Source organism: Loxodonta africana, chromosome 18 (assembly GCF_030014295.1).
Source record: "Loxodonta africana isolate mLoxAfr1 chromosome 18, mLoxAfr1.hap2, whole genome shotgun sequence".
Classification (NCBI taxonomy): domain Eukaryota; kingdom Metazoa; phylum Chordata; class Mammalia; order Proboscidea; family Elephantidae; genus Loxodonta; species Loxodonta africana.
Genome location: NC_087359.1, coordinates 65,504,990 through 65,515,979, shown reverse-complemented (window position 1 = coordinate 65,515,979; position 10,990 = coordinate 65,504,990). Strand labels below are relative to the sequence as shown.

Below are 10,990 nucleotides of genomic sequence, written 5' to 3'. Positions count from 1 at the left end.
AGACAGGACTGGTGATCTGCTTCCGAAAACCCTATGAAGCAGTTGCACTCTGTACACATCAGTTGGAATTGGCTTGGCAGCAGCTAAAAACAACATTCCCTTAATTCAGCCCATACTTTGGTCAGTACTTCTTTCCTCAAAGTGTCTTCATTTACACCATCTGGAGGGAACTCTGTTTCCACATCTTGATCATGAAAAAGAATATGGTGTAAGTTTTGGGGCTACTATTTGGCAGTATGTATGAAAATCCTTGAAAGGGCATAGTACTTTTCAACACAGGAATATCCCACTTATGGGAATTAGTAGAAAAGGGATAGAGATATGTGCAAAGATTTAGCTAAGAGTGCCTAACTCACTGCAGTTTGTTATATAAAAAAGTTTGAAACAAAATAATTGTTCAACAGGGGATAAGTGACTTGGGATACAGCAGAATGATGGAACAATACGCAGCCAGATGGAACAATAACAACTCAGATGTGCTTGCTTCTTTCCCTCCTTCACTCTGTATCCAGACCATCCCAAAATTCTGAAAATTTTACTCCTAATTATCTCTCAAACTTGTTCCCTTCTCTATTCCCACTGCCACTACAGAAGTTTAGGCCCTATCACCATCATCCTTCCCGTGGATGACTGTAACACCCTCTTAACTTGTCTCCCTGACTCTGGTCTCAACTGCCTTTGATCCATTCTGCATACAACAGCCAGGGAGATCTTTCTAAAAATTCAAATTTGATTGTTTATTCCCTGCTTCAGATATCTCAATGATTTCTCATTGCTGTTTGTGTAATATACAAGCTTCTTACTTTGGTTTACATGGCCCTTCAAGACCAGACTCTGCCTGCCTCTCCAGCTTTCTATCTCACCTTTCCCTCCTCCCACAGCCTTCTATCCGTACCCCCTCTGATCACACCATACACCTCAGGCATACTGAACATTCTTTGCTTTGTGAAAAAGCTCTAGGATTTCTTTCAGCTCTGGGCTTTTCTATATGCCATTTTCTGTCTCTGGGTACTTTTGCAGCCCCTTTTCCTGGAAAGCTCTTCAGATTCCAATTAAACTTTTCTTTTCCCTCAAGATGTCTTCCCTGACATACTGGATAAGGTTAACCTACTGCCATTGTCAATTTCAACTCATAGTGACCCTATAGGACAGAGTAGAACTGCCCCATAGGGTTTCCAAGGAACACCTGCTGGATTCAAGTTGCTGACCCTGTGGTTAGAAGCCAAGCTCTTAACCACTGCACCACCAATGCCCCCTAGATAAGGCTAACCCACTGCAGTCGAGTCGATTCTGACTCATAGCAACCCTATAGGACAGAGTAGAACTGCCCCATAGGCTTTCCAAGGAGCACCTGGTGGATTTGAACTGCCAAACTTTGGTTAGCAGCCGTAGCTCTTAACCACTTCACCACCAGGGTTTCCCTAGATAAGGTTAGGTGTTGTAAAATCTAGGGAGTAGCAGTAGCAAGAGTGTCAGAACCTGTGTAACTTCAGGGTGGGATAATGCGAATCAAGATCAGTCCAAGGCTAATCCACTCTCCAACCTTTTTACCAGTTCTGACGCCAGCTGTCCCTCCCATGGCACTCTCTGCTTCTCTTCTGGGTTAGATAATCCATTGCAAAGACCATGCAGAACTCACAGACCATACTCACAGTTAAGTTGTTTATTAAGGAACAGGGTTTCTATAAAGGAACAACTCAGAATCAGGATCCACAGGCTACAATTCAGAATCAGGATCAGGAAGCATGTAGGCAAAGTCTCCCTTCTTCAGTGCAGGACAGCTCTCTCAGCTCCTCTCGACTGTGCAGGCCCCCTCTCGGCATCCTTAGGGCAGCCGCCTCTTGGCCCTGCCATTTTTCTCCATCAGCTCTGCCACTAGGCCCTTTCTGGGCCTCTCACTGTTTCAGTGTTATAGCCCTTGACCTGTGTTATAGCTCTTTCAGGAGGTTTCTTGCCTCCTCTCTCTGCTTCTTCTATCTTCTGTCTTCTTTGTTCCTTCTGCTTTTTCCTGCTTCTTCTCTTCCTGCCTCAAAAATCTCTGTGGGGTTGGTTGCTTGTACACATAACTTGTAGTCAATTTTAAGGCTTGGCCCCTCCCGGTGGGGTACCACAAACTCTTGGTAGGCCACAGACATTTCATTTGCATAGTAGGCTATAGTCATCTCATTTGCATAGCCTGTTGATTTACGTAGATCAAGAGGCAGTTGCTCGGATAGAACAAGGGGATACTGATTGGTTTTAAGTCAGGAAAGGTGTGCGTCGTATTCTCTCACCATACCTATTTAATCTGTATGCTGAACAAATAATATGAGAAGCTGGACTATAGGAAGAAGAATGGGGCATCAGGATTGGAGGAAGACTCCTTAACAACCTGTGTTATGCAGATGACACAACCTTGCTTGCTGAAAGTGAAGAGGACTTCAAGCACTTACTAATGAAGATCAAAGACCACAGCCTTCAGTATGGACTGCACCTCAAAATAAAGAAAACAAAAATCCTCACAACTGGACCAATGAGCATCATCATGATAAATGGAGAAAAGATTGAAGTTGTCAAGGATTTCATTTTACTTGATCCACAATCAACAGCCATGGAAGCAGCAGTCAAGAAATCAAAAGACACATCGCATTGTGTAAATCTGCTGCAAAGGACCTCTTTAAAGTGTTGAAGAGAAAAGATGTCACCCTGAAGACTAAGGTGCGCCTGACCCAAGCCATGGTATTTTCAATCACACCATACGCATGTGATAGCTGGACAATGAATAAGGAAGACCGAAGAGGAGTTGACGCCTTTGAATTGTGGTGTTGGCGAAGAACATTGAATATACCATGGACTGCCAAAAGAACAAACAAATCTGTCTTGGAACAAATGCGGCCAGAATGCTCCTTAGAGGCAAGGATGGCGAGACTGCATCTTACATACTTTGGACATGTTGTCAGGAGGGATGAATCCCTGGAGAAGGAGATCATGCTTGGCAGAGTACAGGGTCAGCGGAAAAGAGGAAGACCCTCAACAAGGTGGATTGGCACAGTGGCTGCAACAATGAGCTCATGCATAACAACGATTTTGAGGATGGCACAGGACAGGACAGTGTTTCGTTCTGTTGTGCATAGTGTCTCTATGAGTTGGAACTGACTCGATGGCACCTAACAACAACAACATTGATCAATCCCAGCAAGGTATATACCAATCACAGGGCAGGCTGCAGCCCAGAACCAGACAAAAAAGTATCAAAACCAAGTTGTTTTCAGCTTACCGAGGGAATGAGAATCAACCTGGACAAAAGTAACAAACCCTCTGTGGTAAAAACTAGGGCAAATGTAACTCCTCAGGGCCTAAGGGAAAAATCTCTCAAGCTGTTTTTCCAAAAGCCTGCATAAAGGAACTTATTTCACCACAGGTGTCCTTGATATGTGTCCTCTTTGCATCCTGTATTGCCCTATGATAACTGGCATTAGCTAGACTGTAAGCTCCTTGAGGGCAAGGACCTCGTCTACTTTGGTCACTGATTTTTCCCACAGAACATGCTTAAATGCCTTGCACATGGTAATTACCAGTTGCCATTGAGTTGATTCCGACTCATGGCAACCACATGTGTGTCATAGGGTTTCTTCCAAGGTATCTCTGAGAGGACTCAAACCTCCAACCTTTGATTAGCAGCTGAGTGCATTAACTGTACACCCAGGGACTCCCAGCCAAGGAAAGAGAGTCAGTATATATGGAGGTAATCACTGGACAACATAAGACAGGGATGATCAAGTTCTTGATATTCGATTTTGATAACTGTTGTAGAAGGCCAGATACTACAAAAGATAGAAAAGGGAATTATTAGTGTGGGCTCTCCTGCTCAGGGAAAGCTATCCTGAAAAGGTCAGTCTTGAGGTGAACCCAGAATTCTGTCTCCGGATGTGACTTCATCAGAAATGTGGCTCAGAAAGGTGCATGGGTAAGGGAGTGGGGCGGGGGAGGAAGGGTGGTGTGTACTCAGTTTGTTACTAATGAGTTTCTTTGGGACCCTGAGATCCCAGGGGTCAGGGCATTGTAGAAGAGAGGAGTCAGAAGACAATGGCAGTGGCTGGGGCTGGAAATGCGTGATGTGGAAGTAGGAAACAGGAAGCAGGCTCCAGAGCCACACTGGACAAGCTGGGTAAGATGGGAAGGAGTTCAAATAAAGTAGTTACCCTATAGACCTTCTTAACACCAAAAAAAAAAACTAGGATTTCAATTCTACAGGGTGATTTCTGCAGCATGAGTTAGAAGTCATCAACCTCATTATTTTTCACTCCCAGTAGTGACACCCACCTCCAAATATTTTTAGAGAACATTGTATGTTACAAGTACCAGTTATTCCAAACCTACAATTCTGCAAGATGGGAAAAATTTACTGATGGTGAAATGGAAGGCTGGAAAACTTCAGAAATTTACCAAAGTCACGGGCCAGTAAATGACACAGTCTCACCTGTCTGGACTCCTGAATATTTTGCCAGGGAGGGACTTTCCAAGACACCATCCTGGGGCTCTCTTCCGTGGAGCCAGTTTTCGTCACCTTCTACTGTGCTGTCCTAGTATTAAAATCTTAACTAGGGATACAGTCATCTGATAGCTTGAGAGGAAATCCCTGTTATTTGGGCTCCGATCTGTCCCTTCTGGGCCACTAGATTCTTCCATCCCACAGTGCTCCTCCACACGTTCCCTACTAGCACTAAGGCATTGGGCTCATTGAAGGGACAATCAGGGTAAGGGTACTTGGTGAAATACTGCACCTGGGTAATAGTACTTAAAACAACAGTAACCCAGTAAAAAACCAGAACAACAGTAGTAAGTCTTATTTATGCCACATTTTGTCTCACCATATGTCACATTTTTTTAACATGGATTGTTTAATTTTTTTCTTTCCTATGGCATGATGAGTTACGTGCTGTCGTATCACCATTAGACTAATCAGAGAATACAGGCTTAGAGAAGTTAGGTTTCTGGGGCAAGATCACGAAGCTGGTGAGGAGTAGAGTAATGTGATCCCAGCCAGACCAGCTCCAGAGACCTAGAATTTAAATACTCTGTATGCCACACTGGAGTCCTCCCAATACTGGCTGTTTCTCTCAATGTCCATCTCAATTTTATTCCCTTCTAACTCTTACTTCCCTGACCAATGTCCCCTGGGTCATGAGGTCATAAAGGGAAAGGTGACAAGATGCTTGTGTGAGTTGGGGCAGTATTAATCCAGGTAACAAGGGGATCAGAATAGAAGTGTCATTTTTCCAGTAGTTGCAATGCCAGGAATTGGATCCAGAAGCTTTGGGAGAGTTGAGCACTCTCCTCTACTGCCTTCTAATCTTGAGCAACTCAGACCTTCATGACATTCTGCAGTGTGAGCATCCACTGTGGATTTAGATGGCCTTCAGGCTGAGGCAGGCAGGGAGCATGGGCTTGGATCTGTTTAGGCTGATCATCTCCCTCCCCATGTCCACTGAGGTGGGTAACTGAGGGAGTGTGATAAACTGGTGAGGGTGTTATTGTAAGGTGCTGTTGAGTTGGTTCTGACTCGTAGCGATCCTATGTACAACAGAATGAAACACTGCTGGGTCCTGTGCTATTCTCACAATTGTGGCTATGCTTGAGCCTATTGTCGCAGCCACTCTGTCGTATTTTAAGTGCCTCCCAATCTGAGGGGCTCATCTTCCGGCACTATATCAGACAATGTCCCACTGCTATTCATAAGGTTTTCACTGGCTAATTCTTTTCAGAAGTAGACTGCTGGGTCCTTCTTCCTAGTCTGGTTTAGTCTGGAAGCTCAGCTGAAACCTGTCCACCATGGGTGACCCTGCTGGTATTTGAATACTGGTGGCATAGCTTCCAGCATCACAGCAACACACAAGCCCCGCAGTATGACAAACTGAGAGACACATGGGGTGAGGGTGGGTCGATAAATAAGTGGGCTTTCCTTTGGGGTAGGAGTATTGGGAGTAGACCAGACAGAAAGAAGGAGGCAGGTGGCTGATGGATATGTGGCTGGCAGAGCCTCCATCTGGTTTTGCACACTACCTATTCCAGGTAAAGTGGGTGGAGGGGCAGCTCAGGAGAACTCCCAAGTGCTCATGGTTCTGGTGGCCCTTCAATTCTCTTGCTCCTGACTGCTCCCTGGCCCACCTTCTCTTTCAGCCTTCACTGGAGGAGTCTCAGGGTCTGCAGGCCCTATGAAAGTGAAGAGTTAGGTGGAGGTTGGTTTAGGGGACTTCACTGCTGGGTTTGTCGTGGTGACCTGATCTTTGCCAGAGTGTTCTTTCCCTTTGTATCTGGCAGCACTGGCCTCATTAGGGGCCTGCTCCAGTTTACTCAATGGGCCAAATGTAGCTTGGATGATGTTTCGGTTTGGGTTGTGGTCAAGTGCTTCATATCTGGGAGTCTGTTGCAGTCCTCAGAGTTGGTTGGTTGTTCTTCCTTTCACCCTCCAACAGCCCCGGGGCCCAATTTTTCTTTTCTGAATTTCAGAGTTTTCTAGTGCTTCTGGAGAAAATGGTCCATTTATTTTCTAGGTGGGCCTCTCCTTTGCTTGTTTTAAGTGAGAGCCAGTTACCCTGATTAACTTTTCCTCAGTCTGATTCCCAGTGGGTTTATATGATCCAGAAATCCTCAAAACTTCAGGCATTCCAATAGCACCATTCTGATTTCCAGCATAGCTACTCACTATTTAAAAATTTACCTGCTATTTTAATTTGTTACAGAATATGCCATGGAAAGCTGTACCTTAGAGTTGTGCTGGGTAATACAATAGTCCCTAGCCACATGTGGCTCTTGAGCACTTGAAATGTGGATGTAGGCTGACTGAGATACACTGTAAGTGCAAAGCACACACTGGATTACATTGATTTAGTAAGAAAAATGGATGTATAATATGTCATTAATAATTTTTAACATTTATTAAATGTTGAAATAATATTTTGGGTATATTAGCTTAAATAAAATGTTATTAAAGTTAATTCCCCCTTCCCCTTTTTTTTTGGTTTTTTAAATGTGGCTACTAGAAAATTTCAAATTACCTGTGTGGTTCACGTTTGTGGCTGCATTTTACTTCTAGTGGACGGTGCTGCCTTAGATTCATTAACGTCCTCCATTTTGATCCCTCCCAACGTTTTGATACTTTCAAAATTTCACCCCTACCTCTGGATTTAAGGCAACATATATAGATATTTTTATTATGTATTTTGGGAAATCCTCAGAAAAAATTGCCTGTGTAGGGCTTGAGACATCCTATTAAATGATTGTTTTTCTTCTAAAGTTAGTTCAAACTGACCAACTCCGATTACACCTTTTCCTCACTTATAGACTATCTTGTTATCTGATGCTTGGCATTCATATAATATACATTCTTCAGCCAAGCTTTGCAATTTATATTTTCTTAGGAAAGCATCCCATCCAGATTTTTAAATTTACTTGAGAGGGTCTAGAAAAATAAAAAAGAATTCACCTTTATGATTATATCCTTATTCTTATTCCTAACATGCTAAATTTATCTCTTTAAAAAAATTTGATTTTCCAGTTTTGTCCATTTGTCGGTCTTTTGAAAGAAACAGCTCTGAAATTATTTTATTAATTTTGCTGCTTTTCTAATTTATTGATATCTTCTTTTAGCTTCAGGACTCACTTAATCCTCTTTGAGTTTTTACCTTTCTTTGTTTCTCTTTTTCAGCTTAATACTATACTCATTTCTTTTCATTTTTTCTCTTTTAATCAATGGAAATTAAGCAATAATTTTTCTTCTGTGTTGATCTTATATGTCTTAATTTCTTTTTGAATAGAGAATTGTTGGTTTCTTGATTGCTTATTTGACACTAAAGTTATCTAGAAGAGTCTTTTGTAATAGTGAAGTAGTTTTCTATTAACCTTTTCTGTTATTAGTTTTTCATTTTACTGTATTATGTTCAGAATGTGGTCTTCTATTTTTGGACTGTAAGTTCTCCTGCAGGAATTTATTGTACTTTATTGTCCATCGTGTGGTATAAAAACAAATAAAGATGACGATAGTGTCAAAAGTAAACCAAATATACAAGTATACAACTTGACACTTACAATGAACAAGATACACATGGTCTTTACCCTCATGGATGGTCCTTCTAGATGGTATATTACATTAAGCAGCCCCAGTGAGATTTGAGCTCATGACTCCTGATTTAGAACAAGGGATCCCAATGCCAGGCTAGGAAAACACTGAATGCCAAGTGATTGGCTCAAGGGCATCCAGAGAAATAATGGGAGAAGCCCAGCACTAATCATCACTCTGACTTCTTGAAGAAGTATTAATAATTTATGTTTTTATTTTCCTCTTTGAAAATCAATGCTTTCACCAAAATCATCAGGTTTATTGGCCTAGAGCTACACATGTTATTTTAAAATTTTCTTCCTCTGCTCTGAATCAAGACTTGCATCTTATCTTGCTGCCTTCCGGTGGCATTGCCAGGTCCTCCCTGTTCTTGGTATCCACCGACAGTTCTTCTACTCTCCCTCTGCCCCTTGTTCAAGGGAATTTGGTTTTTGGTTTTCTGGGAAAAAGTTTAATTTCACCTCCCAATTCTGGTCAAGAATTTTTTTCTATACCAGCAAATTCTGTCCTCATACAGAGGCATGGGCTTCTGGAAATAAAACCCAGGAAAACTTGTGGCATATTTCTGCTTTCCCACCACATCTCTTTCCTGAGGAAATGAGCACATAATTTACTACCCACCTGAATGGGGGGAAGAGAAAGTGGAAACCAAGGAAACAAAAAACCTCAAAGGTTAATATCTCAAAAATTATTCCATCACATCATTTTTTGGAGATATTCACCAAATGTGAGAGTTCAAGGGCCATATTTAATTCTCTGTGCCATGAACTGGTTGCTATGCGCTGTGTTTTTCATGGTTTCCAATGCCTACGAGACATTCATTTTGTGTACCTCCACCAAAAGGAGATCTTTCGCTTGCCTTGCTGCTGTGTTCAATGATCAAGAGGAAGTGGTTGTATTTCTGAATAGTCTGAAGCTCACAGTAGGTATTCCTTTTTAATTACTAGATGTGTGGATAAAAACCATTTCCCACTCCCTCCCTCAGAATGCTTTACTCTCAGAACTCATCCTGCCTCCGCTCCCTCTATTAGGCTTTATCTTGATAATACCTACCAACCTGCAGTATGTATCTGTCCTGGAAGCACTCCTGACTAAATGAATTAATGCATATTAAGGTTTTAGCCTAGTGTATGGCCCAGAGTAAGCACTGACAAACATTGCTGTGGTCTTATCACTATCATCGCCATCACAATCACCACTGCCATTATCATCACCATCACCATTCCTGAGTGATAAAAATGAATAAGAATGGTGGCTGGCTTTACGACTGATGTTATAGTATTTGCATCCTTAAAATAGAGGCATACAGAGGTGTTTTCTTAGACAATTACCTGCCTAGTTTCAGACCCTGTTGATCTGATCCCACCCATGATACAGTTATGGAACATTCTTATAGAAGTTTGGAATATGGTTAAATTTGACTCATAACTTCCTATGCTGTTGTAGTTTTTATTTAAGTAAGCATTTGTTTATGTAGTTGGGAGAGGACTTATGACTTACTGGCATTTAATTAAAAATGTTTTTCCGAAGGTTCTGCAATTGTGTATATGTGTATAATCTATTCATACTTTCATACAAATTATTATTAATTTTTAAAAGGTAAAACAAAAGCAACATGGGAAGGAGAAACCAAACTGTTGTCTCAGAGTTCCTCCTCCTGGGCCTGCCCATTGAGCCAGAGCAGCGAATCCTGTTCTATGCCCTGTTCCTGGTCATGTATCTCACCACGGTCGTGGGCAACTTCATCATCATCATTCTCATTCAACTGGACTCCCACCTCCACGCACCCATGTATTTGTTTCTCAGCAACTTGTCCTTCTCTGACCTCTGCTTCTCCTCTGTGACCATTCCCAAATTGCTGCAGACCATGCAGAACCCAGTCCCATCCATTCCCTATACAGGATGCCTGGCCCAGATGTACTTCTTTCTGCCTTTTGCAGATCTGGAGAGCTTCCTGCTTGTGGCCATCGCCTATGACCACTATGTGGCCATTTGCTTCCCCTTGCACTACACCACCATCATGAGCCCCCAGCTCTGTCTCTGTCTGGTAGCACTGTCCTGGGTGCTGACCACGTTCATGTCTTTGCTGCACACTTCGTTCATGGCTCGGTTGTCTTTCTGTGCAGACAACGTGATACCTCACTTTTTCTGTGACATGTCTGCTCTGCTGAAGTTGGCCTGCTCTGGCATTCAGATAAATGAAATGATGATATTTATCTTGGGAGGGCTTGTCATTATTGTTCCATTCCTGTTGATCTTTTCGTCCTATGTACGAATTGTCTTCTCTATCCTCAAGGTCCGTTCTGCCAGAGGCATCCGAAAGGCTTTCTCCACCTGTGGTTCCCACCTGTCCGTGTTGTCTCTCTTCTATGGGACGATCATTGGTCTCTATTTATGCGCATCAGCTAATAATTCTACTGTAAAGGAGACTGTCATGGCTGTGATGTACACCATGGTGACCCCCATGCTGAATCCTTTTATTTATAGCCTAAGGAATCAGGACATAAAGGGAGCCTTGGGAAGGGTGTTTTCAAGCAGGATATTTCACTTTTCTTTGTGCCAGTGACTCTAAGGATTAAATTATGTTTTCAAACAGTAGGTGTTAATATCGAAAATGAGTAGTATTCTGAATAGTTAAGTAGCACCCAGACTTGGCACTTCTAATGTAGCATCCATACCACTTCCAGAGGGTGTTTCCTCACATTTTACTAGGCGATGCATCAACACGCTTCTTTGACTTATCACTCAATCCCAGGAGTGATGTAGCAGAAGGTTTGACATGCGGTGAACACTCAGTAAATTTTATTAAGTGTTGAATAAACACCACTCTAACTTTGGTGTTCACGGTACTCACCAAAACCAAAAAACCAAAGTAATTGCCGTCGAGTTGAT

At 42.4% G+C, this 10,990-nt stretch overlaps 1 protein-coding gene across 1 annotated transcript; it reads left to right on the top strand.

Moving 5' to 3' along the window:
* The first annotated feature begins 9,486 nt into the window (after positions 1-9,486).
* On the top strand, positions 9,487-10,664 carry LOC135228024 (olfactory receptor-like protein DTMT). The gene has a single exon (XM_064270345.1). The coding sequence runs from the start codon at positions 9,714-9,716 to the stop codon at positions 10,662-10,664; it is 951 nt and encodes a 316-aa protein (XP_064126415.1). The 5' UTR covers positions 9,487-9,713.
* Positions 10,665-10,990: the final 326 nt, after the last annotated feature.

Bases quoted from the DNA above. Each gene is read 5' to 3' on its own strand.
- LOC135228024 (XM_064270345.1), top strand. From the start codon at position 9,714: ATGGGAAGGAGAAACCAAACTGTTGTCTCAGAGTTCCTCCTCCTGGGC.